This window comes from Trachypithecus francoisi, unplaced genomic scaffold, assembly GCF_009764315.1.
Source record: "Trachypithecus francoisi isolate TF-2019V2 unplaced genomic scaffold, Tfra_2.0 Lachesis_group6, whole genome shotgun sequence".
NCBI classification, from domain to species: Eukaryota; Metazoa; Chordata; class Mammalia; order Primates; family Cercopithecidae; genus Trachypithecus; species Trachypithecus francoisi.
In genome coordinates this window covers 25247839-25266780 of record NW_022681471.1, presented here as the reverse complement: position 1 = coordinate 25266780, position 18942 = coordinate 25247839, and the positions used below count along the sequence as shown (strand labels likewise).

Sequence of the window (18942 nt, the reverse complement as noted above, 5' to 3'; positions counted from 1 at the left end):
ATAGCAAATATGGAAATTGTAGTGTTAAAGAAAGAGAGGTCATGAACTTGGAATTTTTAGGCAAGTGGCTCAACTGCTTATAGCTGACATTAGCTAATAATAGCACTGACAATGTGCCAGGCACATGATGTAAAAGCCTATGAGGGAGTTGTTATTATTGCCATCTCTGCTTTACAGATAAGACATTGGAAGGCTTAGGTTAAGTAATGTGCCCAAGAACTCAGAAATCTTAAGTGGTTGAACCAGAATCTGGGTCTGTCAGACTTCTAAAAAATGTTTTTATTAAGATATATATTTTATCCACAGAAAGAAGGATCACAATAAAATGAGCACCTGTGTATCTACCCCCCAGCTTATGCAATAGAAAGTTCCCTTCCCTTCGCTTCCTTCCCTTCCCTTTGCTTCCTTCCCTTCCCTTCCCTTCCCTTCCCTTCCCTTCCCTTCCCTCCCCTCCCCTCCCCTCCCCTTCCCTTCCCTTCCCTTTTTTTGACAGAGTCTTGCTCTGTCACCAAGGCTGGAGCGCAACTGCAACCTCCACCTCCCAAGTTCAAGTGATTCTCCTGCCTCAGCCTCCAGAGTACCTGGGATTACAGGCATGCACCACCACGTCCAGCTAATTTTTGTAGAGATGAGGTTTCACCATGTTGGCCAGGCTGATCTCGAACTCCTGACCTCAAATGATCCGCCCGCCTTGGCTTCACTTGACAGAGCAAGACTCTGTCTCAGACAAAAAAACAAAACGACAACAACAACAACAAAAGAAAGTCACTGAACCAATTTATTTTCTCACTATCTGTGTATGAGGGTTTCATTTTCTCCACACCCTCACCAAACATTTGTTATTGACAGTCTTTTTGATTATAGACATATTAGTGGATATGAAGTGGTTTCTCATGGTGAGATTGATATGCATTTTCCTCAGGAATAATGATATTGAGCATCTGATATGGTTTGACTCTGTGTCCCCGCCCAAATCTCATCTTGAATTGTCAACCCTACATGTCGAGGGAGGGACCAGGTGGAGGTGATTGAATCATGGGGGTGGTTTCCCCCATGCTGTTCTTATGATAGTGATTGAGTTCTCACGAGATCTGATGGTTTTATAAGGGGCTCTTCCCCCATCGCTCTTGCTCTGTTTCCTGCCACCTTGTGAAGGAAGTACTTGCCTTTCCTTCACCTTCCACCATGATTGTAAGTTTCCTGAGGCCTCCCCAGCCATGTGGAACTGTGAGTCGATTAAACCTCCTTTGTTTATAAATTACCCAGTCTCAGATAGTATCTTTATAGCAGTGTGAAAATGGACTAATACATCATCTTTCATGTACCTACTGAAGTTCGTATGCCTTCATTCAAAGAAATGTCTATTCAGATCCTTAGCCTGTTTTTAAATCAGGTTATTTGTCTTTTTATTGAGATATAATTTACATAACATAAATTCACGATGTTAAACTATGCAATTCAGTGGTTTTTAATATATTCACAAGATTATGTAGCCATCACCACTGCCTAGCTCCAGAAAAACCCGTCCCTAGTAGCAGTCACTCCTTATTATTAATGGCTAATGATGTTGCACATCTTTTCATCTTGCTTATTGGCTATTTTAATGTCTTCTTTGGGAATATGTCTATTTAAATCTTTTGCTCATTAAAAAAATTCAGTTAGCTGTCTTTTCATTGTTGAGTTGCAACAGTTTTTTATATATTCTGGATATTATATTCTTATCAGATACATGTCTACCTTGGAGATACTGTGCATTTGGATCCAAACCACTACAGTGAAGTAAATATTGCAATGAAGTGAGTCACATTAAATTTTTGGTTTCCAAGTGAATATAAAAGTTGTGTTTACACTCTACTGTAGTCTATTAAGTGTGCAATAGCATTATGTCTAAAAAACCAAGGTACATTCCTTAATTAAAGAATACTTTATTGGCTGGGCATGGTGGCTCACGCCTGTAATCCCAGCACTTTGGGAGGCCAAGGTGGGCAGATCACTTGAGGTCAGGAGTTTGAGACCAGCCTGGTCAACATGGTGAAACCCCGTCTCTACTAAAAATACAAAAATTAGCCAGGCGTGGTGGTGCATGCCTGTAATCTCAGCTGTTCAGGAGGCTGAGACAGGAGAATCACTTGAACCTGGGAGGCGGAGGTTGCAGTGAGCTGAGATCGTGCCACTTCACTTCAGCCTGGGTGACAGAGCAAGATTCCATCTCAAAAACAAAACAAAACAAAACTTTATTGATAAAAATGCTAATGGTCATCTGAGCCTTCAGCAAGTTATAATCTTTTTGTTAGTGGACAGTTTTCTCTCAACGTTGATGCTTGCTAAATTATCAGAGTGGTGGTTGCTAAAGGTTGGAGTGGTTGGGGAAAATTCTTAAAATAATACACCAATGAAGTTTGCCACATCGATGGATTCTTCCTCTCATGAAAGATTTCTCTGTAGCATGTGATTCTGTTTGATAGCATTTTTACCCACGGTAGAACTTCTTTCAAATTGCAGTCTTTTCAAACCCTGCCACTGCTTTATCAACAAAGTTTATGGACTACTAAATTCTTAGTTGTCACTTCAATAGTGTTCACAGCATCTTCACGACAAATAGATTCCATCTCAAGAGACCACTTTCTTTGCTCATCCATAAGAAGAACCACCTCATCTATTCAAGTTTGATCATGAGATTGCAGCAATTTAGTCACGTCTTTAGGCTCCACTTCTAATTCTAGTTCTCTTGCTGTTTCCACCACATCTGCAGTTACTTCCTCCACTGAAGTCTTGAACCCCTCAAAGTTGTCCATGAGGGTTGGAATCAACTTCTTCCAAACTCCTGTTAATGTTGAAATTTTGACCTCCTCTGCAAATGTTCTTAATGGCATCTAGAATGGTGATCCTTTTCCAGAAGGTTTTCAATGTACTTTTCCCAGATCCATCAAAGGACTCACTATGGCAGTTATATATAGCCTTCTGAAATGTACTTCTTAAATAACAAGACTTGAAAGTCAGAATTACTCCTTGATCCATGCACTGCAGAATGAATATATTAGCAGGCATGAAAACAACATTAATCTCCTTGTACAGCTCCATCAGAGCTCTAGGTTGACCATGTGCATTGTCAATGAGCAGTAATATTTTGAAAGGAATCTTTTTTTTTTTTTTAATCTGAGCAGCAGATCTCAGCAGTGGGCTTAAAATAGTAAACCATGCTGTAAACAGATACGCTGTTATGTAGGTTTTGTTGTTTCATTTATAGAACACAGGCAGAATAGATTTAGCATGATTCATTTTTAAGGGCCCTAGGATTTTCAGAATGGTAAATGAGCACTGGCTTCAACTTAATGTCACCAGCTGCTTTAGCTCCTGACAAGAGAGTCAGCCTGTCTTTTAAAGCTTTGAAGCCAGGCATTGACTTCTCCTCTCTAGCTATGAAAGTCCTAGATGGTATCTTCTTTTAATAGAAGCTGTTTCCTCTACATTAAAACCTGTTCTTTAGTGTAGCCACATTCATCAGTGATCTTAGATCTCCTGGATAACTTGCTGCAGCTTCTCCATCAGCACCTGCTGCTTCACCTTGCTCTTTTATGCTAAGGAGATGGCTTCTTTCTTTAAACTTCATGAACCAACTTCTGCTAGCTTCAAACTTTTCTTCTGCACCTTTCGCACCTCTTCCAGCCTTCATAGAATTGATGAGAGTTCAGATCTTGCTCTGTATTAGGCCGTGGCTTAAGGGAATGCTGTGGCTGATTTGATCTTCTATCCAGACCATGCAAACTTTCTCCATACAACAATATGGCTGCTTCGCTGTCTTATCATTTGTGTGTTCATAGGAGTATCACTTTTAATTTCCTTCGATAACTTTTCCTTTGCATTCATAACTTGGCTGACTGGTGCAAGAAGCCCAGATTTCAGCATATCTCAGCTTTTGACATGCCTGCTTCACTAAGCTGAATCATTTCTAGCTTTTGATTTCAAGCGAGAGGAGGCCACTGTAGAATTACTAATTGGCCTGATTTCAATTTTGTTGTATCTCAGGGGTGGAGTAGTCAGAACACACACAACATTTACTGATTAAATTCACTATCTTATATGGTTCATAGTGCCCCCAAATAGTTACAATAGTGACATCAAAGATCACTGATCACAGGTCTCCATAACAGATATAATAATAATGAAAACGTTTGGAGTTGTGGCTGGGCGCGGTGGCTCATGCCTGTAATCCCAGCACTTTGGGAGGCCAAGGTGGGCGGATCACCTGAGGTCGGGAGTTTTAGACGAGCCTGACCAACATGGAGAAACCCCGTCTCTGCTAAAAATACAAAATTAGCTGGGCATGGTGGTGCATGCCTGTAATCTCAGCTACTTGGGAGGCTGAGGTAGGAGAATCGCTTGAACCTGGGAGGCGGAGGTTGCTGTGAGCTGAGATTGCGCCATTGCACTCCAGCCTGGGCAACAAGAGCAAAACTCTGTCTCAGGAAAAAAAAAAAAAAAAAAAATTTAAAAAAAGTTTGGAGTATTGTAAGAATTACCAAAATGTGACACATAGACACAAAGTGAGTACACACTTTTGGAAAAATGGTACCGATAGACTTGCTCAACACACAGTTGCCACAAAACTCCAATTTGTAAAAAATGCAATTATCTGTGAAGTTCAATAAAGTACAGTGCAATAAAATGAGGTGTGCCTATATATGATTTGAAAAAATGTTCTTTCATTTTTTGGGTTGTCTTTTCAGTTTCTTGATGGTGTCCTCTGAAGAACAAAAATTCTGATTTTACATTTTAATTTTGATGATGTCCAATATGTTGTTTTGTTGTTGTTACTTGCACTTTTGGTGTTATATCTAAGAAATTATTGCCTAATCCAGGTCATGTAGATTCATGCCTATTTATTTTCTTAGAGCTTTATAATCTTAGCTTTTATATTTAGGTCTTTAATTACTTTTGAGTCAATTTGCGCATATGGTTCCATTTTATTCTTTTGCATGTGGATATCTAGTTGTCCCAGCACCATTTGTTGATTTCTATTCTTACAAATTGAAGTTGTGTTTTATGGCCCATAACGTGGTCTATCTTGGTGAATGCTCCATGTGAGCATGAGAAGAAAATGTGGCTGTTGATTAATGAAATATTCTACAAATGTTAATTAGAACCACTTGATTGATGGTTCTATTCAGTTCAACTGTCTACTTACTAATTTTCTGCTGCTGGATCTGTCAATTCCTGATAGAGGGATGTTAAAGTCTAACCACAATAGTAGATTTATCTCTTTTTTCAGTTCTATCAATTTTTGTTTCATGTATTTTGATACTCTGTTGTTAGGTGCATTTACATTAAGGATTATTATGTTTTGTTGGAGAATTTGCCCTTTTATCATTGTATATTTTCCCTCTTTATCCCTGATAATTTTCCCTGATCTGAAGTCTGCTTTGTCTGAAATTAATATAGCTAGTCCAGCTTTCTTTCAATTATTGCTAATAGGATATATCCTTCTTCATCTCTTTACTTTTAATTGTCATAGATTAAAATATATGTTGTAGACAAAATATAGTTGAGTCTTGCTTCTTAATCCACTCTGACAGTCTCATTCTTTTAATTGGCATATTTAGAAAATTCACATGTTAAGTGATTATTTATATATTTGGATTAGTATCTACCATGTTCGTAACTGTTTTCTATTCATTGCAATTGTTCTTTGTTTCTTTTTTACCTCCCTTTTTCTGCTTTTCTATTTTTAGTAAACATTTTATATTATTTTATTTCCACTTTTCTCTTAGTATATTATACTCTCTTTAAAAAATTTTACCAGTATCCCTAGAGTTTATGTCATGTATTTACAGCTAAATCTAACAACACTTTCACATAACACTACACCATTTCATAGGTAACTTATAACAGAATATTCTCAGTTCTTCCCTCTTATCCCTTATAATATTATTGTAATTCATTTCACTTTTCCATAAAGTAAAAATCACCCAATACACTGTTGCTGTTATTACTTTGAACAGTTATCTATAAAATCAATTAAGAATAAGAAAAATGAGGCCAGGCGCAGTGGCTCATGCCTGTAATCCCAGCACTTTGGGAGGCCGAGGCAGGGATCATGAGGTCGGGAGATCGAGACCATCCTGACTAACACGGCGAAACCCCGTCTCTACTAAAAATACAAAAAAATTAGCCGGGCATGGTGGCGGGCACCTGTAGTCCCAGCTACTCTGGAGGCTGAGGCAGGAGAATGGCATGAATCCGGGAGGCGGAGCTTGCAGTGAGCCGAGATCGCGCCACTGCATTCCAGCCTGGGCGACAGAGCGAGACTCCATCTCAAAAAAAAAAAAAAAAAGAAAAAAGAAAAATGAAATATTTTGTTTTACCTGCATTTATTATTTTTCAGATACTTTTTCCCATGTATATCCAAGTTTTGTTTGTTTGTTGTTTTTTAACCTATATCACTTTCCTTCTCTCTGAAGAACGTCTTTTAACATTTTTGCAAGGCAAGTCTTCTGGCCACAATTTCCCACATTTTTTGTTTGTTTGAGAAAGTATTCGGAATTCTAGGTTGTCATTTTTTTCCTTCAACACTTTTTTTTTTTTGTTTGAGACGGAGTCTCGCTATATCGCCCAGGCTGGAGTGCAGTGGCCGGATCTCAGCTCACTGCAAGCTCTGCCTCTGGGGTTTACGCCATTCTCCTGCCTCAGCCTCCCGAGTAGCTGGGACTACAGGCGCCCACTACCTCGCCCGGCTAGTTTTTTTGTATTTTTTAGTAGAGACGGGGTTTCACGGTGTTAGCCAGGATGGTCTCGATCTCCTTACCTCGTGATCCACCCGTCTCGGCCTCCCAAAGTGCTGGGATTACAGGCTTGAGCCACCGCGCCCGGCCCCTTCAACACTTTAAATATTTCATTCCATTCTGTTGTTTGCATGGTTTATAATGAGAAGTCTGATAGAATTCTTATCCTTGTTCCTCTATAGGTAAGGTGTGTTTCCCTCTCTGGCTTCTTACAAGATTTTCTTGTTGCTTTTGCCTTTCTGCAGCTTAAATATGAAATGGCTAGGTGTAGATAGGTTTTGCTATGTATCCTGCTTGGTGTTCTCTGAGACCTGGATCTGCAGTTTGGGGCCTGTCAAATTTTGCAAAATTCTTGGCCTAATAGGCTCAACATTTTAAATATTTATTCTCCTTTCTCTTTCTTTTCTGTGTATATTCCTATTATGCACATGTTACCCTTTTGTACTTGTTCCACAGTTTTTGTGTATTCTTTTCAATTTAAAAATTTTTTCTTTACATTTAAGTTTAGGAAATTTCTGTTGACATATCTTAAAGCTCACTGTTTCTTTCCTCAGCTATGTTTAGCCTATTTATTAGACTATCAAAGGCATTCTTCATTTCTGTCACAGTGTTTTTTATTTCAGGCATTTTCTTTTGATCATTTCTTAGTGTTTCTATCACTCTGCTTACATTACCCATCTTTTATTACATGTTGTCTGTCTTTATCCATTCGAACCTTTAACATATTAAGTATAGTTATTTTGAATTCCCTAATAATTCCAAGATCTGTTGACACAGATCTGAGTCTGATTCTAAAGCTTGCTTTGTCTCCTCAGACTGTTTTTTTCTTGCCTTTTAGCATGCCTTGTAATTTTTTTGTTGGAAGGCAGACTTGATAAATTAAGTAATAGGAACTGAGGTAACTAGGTGTTTACTGTGAGGTTTTCTGTTAATCTGGCTAGAATCTTGCCTGTGTTTAATGTTTGTTGTAGCTGTAAGTATGAGGGGCTTTAGATTTTTCTTGTTTCCTTTTCTTCTCCCTTATTAGCTTTGCCCTCCCTCCCTCCCTCCCTCCCTCCCTCCCTTCCTTCCTTCCTTCCTTCCTTCCTTCCTTCATCTCACTGTCTCTCAGGCTGGAGTGCAGTGGTGCGATCTCAGCTCCCTGCAACCTCTGCCTCCCAGGTTCAAGCAATGTTCATGCCTCAGTCTCCCGAGTAGCTGGGATTACAGGCATGTGCCACCATGCCTGGTTAATTTTTTGTATTTTTAGTTTAGACAGGGTTTCATCAAGTTGGCCAGGCTGGTCTCAAACTCCTGACCTCAAGTGATCCACCTGCCTCAGCTTCCCAAAGTGCTGGGATTGCAGGCCTGAGCCACCGCGCCCTGCCTATCTTTGGGTTTCTTAAGAACTCCTTCTTAAATAGAGTCTGTGTTTTGCAGATCCCTCCCTGTTATTATATATTGGGGCCCTGTCAATGTGGTGATAAGGTGTTGGGGAAAGGGATACATTCTATAATGTTATGAACAAGTCTCAATTTTTTAGTAGACCTGAGTCCCTGGAAATTGACTTCCAGAAGCAGTTCTTAGCCTTTTTTAGTCCTCTCACATATGGCAGGAAGATGAGAGAGGGCTGAAGCTGGCCTATTGTACCTTCCCCAGGTCATATAAGACTTGGCAACATAGTTTCCCTTTGTTTTGGACAGGCCTTGTTTTGGAAAAGGTTCTGGGGTTATTTCAAAATGGATGCCACCCCGCCCCCACTCCTACCCCAAACATGAGAGGATTTTTCTCTGATCTTCACTATGAGAACATTTTTGGGTTTTTGGATCCCAAACCCACAAAAGTGTTGCCCCACTTCCTCAAGATGGGTCTCCAGGAGTTTTTAAATCTCAAGTTGGGGTCCACATTCAAACTTCAGGAATTCATTAAAATCACTATGCAGGTGTTCCTGCCAGTTACTGGGTCCAGTGCCTTCTGCTTTAGAGAAGCTAATCTCAGCTGTAATTCTCTGTATTCACTGTCTCTCCAGATTTTGAGGTGGTGATTTTTTTCTGTGATCTCAATTCTCAGTAAATCTAAGAAAAGTCATTGATTTTCAATTTGTTCAGTGTTTTTAAAATTATGACTATAATGTGATGACTTCCAAGCTCTTTAGATGTCAGAGCTGAAATCAGAATGCTTTAATGATTTTTTCACTGTATTTTAATTTTTTATTATTTTAAACGTTTTTGTTATAAATATTCTCTACAATATTTCACTGTATTTTGGGGTGTCTTTTAGTGGTTACTCTAAAACTTTCCATATATATCTTATGAGAATGGACTTCATTTTTTATGCTAACTTAATTCTGGTTATATACAAAAACGTGATTCCTGTATAATTGTTTCCTCTTCCCTGTTTGTTATTATAAATATTAACTCTATATACACAATAATACATTATAATTGTTATTTAATTTTATGTCCATTAATACAACTGAGAGAAAAAAGGAAAGGAAAAATATATTTATAGTGTTTGTTATATTAACTTTCTTATTTACCATTTCTATTTCCCTTCACTTTTTCCTGTGAATTTGTGCTACTATCTGGTGTTATATTCTTATTCCAATAGACCTTTGCTCCCACCCATCTCCTTCATGCTGTGTTTTTCATATATATTAAATTTATGTGTGTATAGGTCCAACAATGAAATTATAAAATTTTGCTTTGTCCAATTGCCTTTATATCAGTTAAGAGAAGAAGAAGCATGTATTTATACAGTCTTTCATAATTGCATATTTACCTTTATTGGTGCTCTTTGTTTTAATATGTGAATTAAATTTAAATCTGGGTTTACTTGCTTTCAGCCTGAATGTCTACATTGAGTGCTTATTGTAAGATGGATTTTTTAGAAAGGATTCTCTCAGTTCTTGTCTGGGAATGTTTTCATTCCACCTTCCATTTTGAAAGATAGTTTGGATGAATACAGAATTCTTGGTTGGCAGTTCTGTTGAGTATGTCATCCCACTGCCTTCTGGCCTCCAAGATTCTGATGAGAAATCAGCTGTTAATATTATCTAGGTTCTCTAGCTCATGACTAGTTGTTTTTATCTTCCTGCTTACAGTTTTCTCCTTGACTTTCAGGATTTTTATTATAATTTGTTTGGGCATGGACCTCTTTGCATTTATCCTACTTGAAGTTCATTGAGCTTCTTGTATGTGTGGGTTGATGTTTTCCTCAAATTAGGATTTTTTACTCATTATTTCTTTGCATATTTTTTCTGCTCCATTCTCTCTCTCCTCTCTTTTTTAGTACTTCCATTATGCATATGTTATTTTGCTTAAAGATTTTCCAAATTTCTCTGAGGCTCTATTCATTTTTCTTTATTCTTTTTTCTCCTTTTTTATACTGCATAATCTCAATTGATGTATTTTAAGTTTACAGATTCTTTCTTCTGCCAGTTCAGATCAGCTGTTGAGCCCCTCTAATGAAATTTTAAATTTCAGTTATTTTACTTTTAATTCTAGAATGTTCATTTGGTTCTTCTTCTTCTTTCTTTTTGTTTACAATTTCGATATCTTTATTGATGTTCTCTATGTGGTGAGACATTGTCATCATAGCTTCCTTTACTTCTTTAAGCATGGTTTCCTTTTGTTCTTTGCACATATTTATAATGGCTACTTTGAAGACTTTATTAAGTCTGACATTTTGTCTCTCTTACTGACAATTTCTATTGTTTCTTATTTGTGTGAGTTACACATTCTTGTTTCTTTGTGTGCCATATTTTTTTTGTTGTTGAGAACAAGACATTTTAGGTAATTTTAAATTTCACAACTGCGATACTGATTTCATTCCCCACTCTCTGGGACATGTTTCTGTTGTTTGCTTATGTGTTTGTTTAGTAACTTGATTGGACTATGTTAGTGAAGTCTATTTCGCTCACAGTGTACAATCTCTGGTATCACTCTTCAGAGGGCACAGCCTTGGTCAGGCATGCAGTCACTCTGGAATGACAGTGGTCTTAGCAGAGCTCTCTTTGACTGTCTCACTCCCTGATCTCTCTTTTAAGCCCCATTTGGTATCACACCCAAGTGTTAGGCTCTCCTAATTTCCAGCTGATTGGCTCTAATATTTTAGACAATTTCGTGGGGACATAAATTGCTTCACCATCTGATCTAATTAAGTTCAAGTGGAGACAGTTTTTGAGACCAGATTTTGAGGTTTGTTCTGATCCTTCTTAGCACTTCCTAGCTGTCTCTTTTCCTGGCTCTCTCTCTGGTGACCTAGCTGGCCTATGGGTCAGCTTTTTGCACTTAAGTGACAGGAACTACCTGCCTCCTTTTATTTGCTTACTACCAAAAATCTCCTTTGTTTTGGCATGAGCCCTTAAGCTTGAATATCCCCACATGCCCTTTTCCAAATAAAACAAATTTCTTCATGGAGAGCTTCAGAATTCTTCTGTTCCCATGGACTGTGTCTCCCTCTGGAAAAAGTCTCACTACTCTGGGAGCTGGGAAGCATGGGTGCCCTCTGGTTGCCTCTTCCAGCTTGCCTTTTCCAGCATGGAACTCTCTACCCTACACTTGGGCTGGGGTGAGGGTGATTGGGCCTACCCTCCAGCCTGTGTAGGGGCTGCGTGAAGTGAGCTTTTGACCTCTCAGGCACGCTCACCAGGAATTTAGTCTCTTTTACACAGAATTGAAGGGGAGAGATGTGCTGATGGCCTGTCCCTCCTGGCGAGATATCATATTTTTTGACTGGTAGCTGAGAGGCCAGGGAGGCTCTCTTCTTGGTCACAGTTGCCCAGAATGGAACTTCTGTCAAACTGAGTTGGGAGGAGGGAGAAGAGGGAGGGCTGGTCATAGCTCAAATGCTGTAAATTCTCCCTGTTCTTACTGAGTTTTAGTAGATTTTCCTGAAAATTATTTTTTCATTTATCTTATATCATTAGGACAACTTCTAGATATTTTATTTATTTTTATTATTGGTTTTTTAGAGACAAGGTCTTGCTCTGTCACCTAGGCTGGAGTGCAGTGATACAATCATAGCTCAACACAGCCTTAAACTCCTGGGCTAAAGCAATCCTCCCACCTCAGCCTCCTAAGCAGCTGTGACTGCAGGCACACACCACCACACCCAGCTAATTAAAAAAAATTGTAGAGACAGGGCTTTCACTATGTTGCCCAGAGTTTGCTGGTCTCAAACTCCTGGGCTTAAGTGATCTTCCTGCCTCAGCCTCCCAAAGTGTTGGGATTACAGGTGTGAGCCACTGTGCCTGGCCTAAATGGTTTTCACCTGTTACGCTTTTTCTTTTCTTTTCTTTTTTTTCTTTTTTTTTTTTGAGACAGAGTCTCACTCTATCGTCGGGGCTGGAGTGCAGTGGCCTGATCTCAGCTCACTGCAAGCTCCGCCTCGCGGGTTCACGCCATTCTCCTGCCTCAGCCTCCCGAGTAGCTGGGACTACAGGCGCCCGCCACCTCGCCCGGCTAATTTTTTTTTTTTTGTATTTTTTAGTAGAGACGGGATTTCACAGTGTTAGCCAGGATGGTCTCGATCTCCTGACCTCGTGATCCGTCCGTCTCGGCCTCCCAAAGTGCTGGGATTACAGGCTTGAGCCTCCGCGCCCGGCCTTTTTTTTCTTTTTTACTGAGTAGTGCGTCCAGTGAGTCTCATGCCACCATCTCAAAAGTGGAACTCCTTACTGTTTCCTTTTACGTCCTGTGCCCCTGCCTGATCTGAGCCTAAACTTTTTACCACTTTTATACTGTCTCACTTCACAGTTCTACCACTTAGAGGCTATTTTACCCAAGGTGATTCACTTCACTTCTAAGCCTTAATTTCCTCACTTGTAAAACGAGGGTCAAACCACCTACCTTGTAGGATTGATGTGAGGATTAAATGAAATAATGTATACTAAGCACCCAGCACAGTGTCACCATGCCCCATGTGTCCTTTAAACATTTTCTGCCTACCAGCTACTAGTTTCTTTTTTAGGAAAAAAAAGTAGAAAATATTTCAAGCATACAAAGAACAGAGATAATATAAAGTACACCGACGTACCCACTATTCAGCTAAGAAACAAATTATAGATGCAGTTCAAGTGCTGTGTATCCTCTTCAATATTTCCTGCTCTTCTCTCCCTCACCAGAGTGGACCACAGTCCTAAATTTGTTTTTGTCATTTCCAGGAATGTTTTCATAATTTTCTACATATCTACAATAAAGAAAAAATGATTCAGAGACATTTTTTTGTTTGATGAATACATAAATGTCCTGTATGTATAAGGGCAAATTCCTTAACACCAATAAAATGAGCACATGTTCTCCTTTTGGTATGAAAACAGTATTCTGGATGAATACTGGAAAAAAATGGTTTACCTCAAGTGGCAGACTTTCTGTGGTGTTTAGAGAAGTTTCCATTGTAACTCTGTGTGTTAAAATGTTACTGACTACATTTACCTATGTTAGGAATTTAATTTCATGATTAAAATTAAGTAAAGGTTCCCTCAAACATTATGGTTTAAAGTTTGTTACACAGTTGATTTAAAAGATTCTCAACTTTTTGGTGAAGTATAATGCCCTGTTTAATTTTAGTTAATGGTGTTTTTGAGAATTTTACAGTATCCCTTGAAATGATGGAAGACTCACTGGAGTCCTCATAGAACTAAATTTTTATCTTACTAGTTTATTTACAGGTAAAAGGGATGAAAATTAAAATACTTGAGGTTTTTCTCACATGTGCTTTTAATATAATCTCAGCTATTTTACATGCATCTAGGTGGCAATTTATGCTGACCTATTAAAGGCAAAGCACAGTGAAATGAAATTCATAGAAAATTCACATTAAACATTTTTTAGATGAACATTTCAGCTATAATAGGGACATTGGTGGATTTCTGTTCTTTCCTTGCTGAAGCTGTAATGTTCAGGTGAATTTCTTCCTTTCGGCCTTTAGGTGGCAGTACCATACCAGGAATGCTCATAACAATTGGCCCTGAGAAGGGATCCAGCCTTAAAATTGTATGATTGCATGCAGGTGTCTTGTTAAAAATGCAGTCGTGTATGGCCTGAATTTGGATATGTAATCAGACCCCAACCTTGATGTGTCCCCTATTTGCATATCTTTGAATGGCTGCTCTAGTATTTTGTTGTGCCCTGGGTAAGGTCTTTCTGGATTTCCCCTCCCTCGCCCCTGCTAGCTTGCTACGGTAGCTCCTGTTTCTTCCTGGGAATAACCTCTCTTTTACAAAAATACCCTCTTCTCTCCTGTGCTTGCTTCAGTGTGGCATTTATCCTTTTCACGAGGGAGAGGGTTAAATGAGAGATCAGAGAGAAGAGGAGTTGGTGCTAAGACAGATCCGGACCTCACTTCCGTCTCTGCTGTGGTGTGCTTTTGCTCTCCTTAGTTCTCTTCACTCTTTGTTTATCATGGTTGCCAGCAATGAAGACTTTGAGAACCCCCCCGCCAAAAAAAAAGTTGTGTACTCGCTCTGGGGACAAGGAGCACAGAAAAAATTCTGAGCCTGGGTTCTGTTCTTTTCTGTCTTTGAAGGACCAGAGAAGGGAGCAAGTAAGACTGATAACAAACCAAAGGTGGTAGGGACAAGGCCAGGCGCGGTGGCTCACGCCTGTAATCCCAGCACTTTGGGTGGCCAAGGCAGGTGGATCACTGGAGGTCAGGAGTTCGAGACCAGGCTGGCCAATATAGCGAAACCCCATGTCTACTAAAAGTACAAAAATTAGCCGGATGTGGTGGTGTGCATCTGTAGTCCCAGCTACCCAGGAGGCTGAGAGGCAAGAGAATCACTTGAACCCTGAAGGCGGAGGTTGCAGTGAGTCAATATCGCACTACTGCACTTCAGCCTGGGCAACAGAGCAAGACCGTTCCAAAAAAAAAAAAAAAAAAAGGAGTGGGGACAAAAAAAAGAAGCAAAAGAAGCATACCACCTAATCTCTGGGGCTGGATAAATGAAAAAGAGAAGAAAGGGAACCACACAATCCAGTGTGAGTGGCACTCTTGAATTTTCCACTGGCCAGAGGCTGTGGCAGCCAGCTCCTCTTGCCTCACCTCCCCTTTTGGGCCACAGTGATTTCCCCTGAAAGGGCTGTTGGGGGAGTAATTGAGGTAGAAAGGAGGAATCTCTGACCTGCTAGGTAGAGTTATGATCATTCAAATTAGAAACCTATACAAAGATGCCACAGAAACACTTCTATATAAGATGGCTAAGCTCTGTAGCGTTATTATAGTATACATAATTTTCTTCAGTTTTCTAGTCCAACCCAGAATATCCCAGAGCCCCATCCACCATGCATTCTATGAAATAAATGTATGTTGTTTTAAACAGCATTTATACACTGAGAACTGCTTCTATTGTATCACGTCACATATACAGAACATGTTAAGCTTGAAAAGCAAGTCTTAATCCACTGCTATTTCAAATGGGCTGTATAAAATTAAAAACTGCATTTAAGAGATTGTTCTTTGGTATAACAATATATATTTATGTATTATATTTGTGTATAATGATACTAATTTGTGTATTATGTTTATTTGGCTAAATAAAATGTGTCTTTTAGGATCTATTTATCATAGATAAAAGGCATTTTAGGACAATTTTCTTCTTTTGTTGCCCTAGTAAAATTATCTTTTCTGAAGAACCAGTGTTTTAATCCAAGATAGTGATTTCATGTTGTATTGAAATAAATTTAAACTGTTTTATAATATTTAGCAAGCCTAGAAGTTAGAATGCTGCATGGAAAGTAATAATACAGTACACATTAGCATTTGCTTTTAATTGCTGTAACTCTTGCATCAATTAGAGTAAAACATTGAGGATGTGGGCAGTCATTTAGTCACCGAAAGAAAAAATAAAACTTGTTTACTAAATTGAAAATAAATTAGAAAAATGATTTTCTCCAAATTACTTTTCTACTCAAATGCACTCCAACCCGAGTTATTTCCCTAATTATGTTTTATATGCAATGAATTTTTAAACCTCTTTATGCACTTTATGCTCTTGGTTGGCAATTAAACATCAACTGAATTTCCATTAAGTTGGAAACCACAGGTACTGGTAATTTTTAAAGATGTGATTTTAGCAAGGTGTTTGTCTTGGGATAATAATAATAATAATAATAATGCATCCATTGACTAAAGTTTACAAAATACTGTCCTGCAGAGAGCCGGTATGGTATCCTGAAAAGACCTGAGACTTTGGCTTCAGACCTGAGTATGAATCCCACTGTAGCCACTTACTATCACTCTTCCTCTCAGCTTTGTCATCTGTAAAATGGGGAGAATACCTATGTTGAAATGTTGTTGTCATTAAACAAGAGTGAATGCATGTACAATTCTTAGCATGAAATAGTAGCATTAAAACCCCCAATATTTAATCTTTGCAATTTTATTAGGAAGTAGGTTTTATCTCTCTTATAAACATGAGTCAGTTGAGGCTCAGGCAACTCATCCAGGGTTGCCAACTCTGTTTTATGACTCCAAGTCTAGGACATTTCCCTCCCTTTGGCTACTTCTGGAGCAAGACTACAAAAACTGATAAAAGGATTAGCAGCAGGGTGGGTGCGGTGGTTCATGCCTGTAGTCCCAGCACTTTGGGAGGCCGAGGTGGGAGGATTGTTTGAGCCCAGGAGTTTGAGACCAGCCTGGGCAACATGGCAAAACCCCGTCTCTATAATTTTTTGTAAGTTTAATAAAAGGGTTAGCAGCAATTGCTAGATATGACCTCTCATATGTGATCTAGACTCCATTAAGGCAGCCATTCCCAGCCCTTTTTTCCTCTGACATACGTGCCATACTGCATGACTCAAGGCTGCTGTTGCATTAGCTGAAACTCCATCTTTTCTCTCCTGCTCAGAAAAACCCACGAAGGGAGAGTGTGGGTGGGTGTCTGTAATTAATAGGGATAACCTGCAATCTGCTCTGTTTCCAGCCTCCCAGTACTTTATTACTTACAGCAAGTTTTTTGAACACACTTCACACCTTATAGCAGCACACCACAGTTGGGAACCATGGCATAAGATGTGTTCTAGGGAGAATAAGTAGGTCACTTTGCAGTAGGGGTTTCCTGCTGGGGAGTAGTGAGAAAGATGGTGGAGCCAGTAGGAGTCTAAAAAGTCAAGACTTGATCTTGTAGGCACTCAGAGCTTGGGTAGGAAAGCAGTGAGGCTAAAATGGTAGTCTGCAGGACCTGGGAAAAGCCTGGAAGCCAGGAAAACAGTTGGTCTATTGAAGTGAGCCAGATGGGATGAGCTGAGGTCCTGAACTAAGGCAGTGGCAGCAGGAATGGGAATGAATCAACAGATCCAAGAAGATTTGTGACTGACTGGATATGCATGGCCAACCAAAGAGGTAAAAGGGCCATGTAATAAAGCAGAAGTTTCAACATAAACTGACACTTAGGCAGTAGCTTTCCTTCTCTAAGTATATTTTGCTTAAATGTGTATTAAAATGATCTTGCAGCACCAGGACTCAATATCCCTGTTGGTGGAAAGTAAACAATCTGGAACGGTGCTAAACAGCAGAGAAAGCACCGGCTTAGAGTTAGACATTTACAACACACAGTTCATAAAATGTTAATACATTTTTTCATCAAGTTACTGCCTTATGTAAGTGTTTGGTTAATCTGCTGCACTGGTTTTAGATATTGGGCTAAGTGACTTTGTGGTTAGTCATACAAACATACTGGTATCTAAATGTAGGAAGTGATTCTAGAACATTACAAGTGGGTGATACAACCTTGTGGATTGTTATCTTTAGGCACCTGACCAGTCAATAACTAGGATGTTTGAAGTGATTAAGAAAATCTATTTTTAAAATTATACTTTAAGTTCTGGGTCATCTGATACACTGTATATCTCACGCCCATGAATGTAGGCTCCTTAAGGGTGGGGATTTTTTTGTTTGTTTGTTTGCTGCTGTAGCCTCATCAGAGAACAGAGCCTGTCACTTAGTAGATGCTCAATCAGTAATTGTTGAATGTGTGACACCAGGGATCACGAGTGTCTGGCTCACCAAAGGAGCCCTGATGCTGATTTTACAGAAGGAACTTAATAAAGCCTGATTTAGTTGAGCCAAAACAAATTGAACAGCATTTGGACTAGTGAAACACATTTTTATTTGGCTTTATATTGTGTGAAATACAGTAAAATAATTTTAGGTTGATAATTCTTTACATGAGATATTCAGCAGTAACAAAACTATATTTGTTCTTTTGCTAGTGATGAGTTGGAACAATTCATGGAAAATCAAGGTGCATCGAGCCCAGGTATCCTCATTTTAACAACAAGCCTCAGCAAACCATTCATGCGACTGGAGAAATATGTTACTCTCTTGCAAGAGTTGGAACGGCATATGGAGGTAAGGGAAGGTGAACTTTTTCAAGCTCCTGTGCCAAGTATGGTCCTGTGCTCTGGAGGACGCAGCCAATTTGCCTCCAAAATGGCCTTGCAGAGGAATCAAGGTCTTGGATTCAAAGTTTACTTTATCTCTTCTTCCCTCCTCTCAGGCTTCTAGTTTTCCTCTTTATGCAGCAAAATAAGATCCTTATTCTTTGCTACTAGGTATTAATGATCATTCGCCCTTTTCGCTCTTCTCTTCCAAGCCTTGGTCCTGTGGCTTCCCTTAAGTCTATGCTTACTTGCTAACTGGGGCTTTCTTTTGCCCTCTCAGTAGTTTGGTCAAAATCCAACTAAGAAATCTTCTTTGGTTCTGGTATATTAACCAACTTTATCATGGGAGATAAAGCAAAACAACATCAGAATGTACAAAGAACAAGTTCATTATAGACAGGAATATTTATCTGTAGAATTCTGCCATCATTCAACTTCCTGACTCTGGATGACAATGGAAGATTCTGGTATTCCTTAAAGACCAATGAATGGGTACAATATTAGTGGTATCTCTCTACACATCATGCATGTACATCAGAGTCCCTCCACATTTTTATTTATAAACCTACAGTTTACTTGCAACTCTTGTAGCATAGCTATAATCTTTTCTAAATATTAAGATTTTGCAATGAGGCCTGATAATTGAATATTTTTTCACCAAGAACCAAAGGCCTCATGTTATGAAAAACCAATCAGCAGAGCTAGCTCCTTGAGGCTTTCTTTTGTGATTGTTCATGGGGGATTTAAGTGTGGGTGGGAGAGGAGGGCCTGCTGGAGGAGGCTGCATTTACCCTAGTTGC

The 18942-nt window shown here is 39.2% G+C and overlaps 1 protein-coding gene across 1 annotated transcript in view; it reads left to right on the top strand.

Moving 5' to 3' along the window:
• ARHGEF6 (Rac/Cdc42 guanine nucleotide exchange factor 6) overlaps positions 1 to 18942 on the top strand; it is a 120540-nt gene that overhangs the window by 78613 nt on the left and 22985 nt on the right. The window contains 1 exon segment of the mRNA XM_033201648.1: positions 17972 to 18110. Coding sequence (XP_033057539.1) covers positions 17972 to 18110 — 139 coding nt within the window.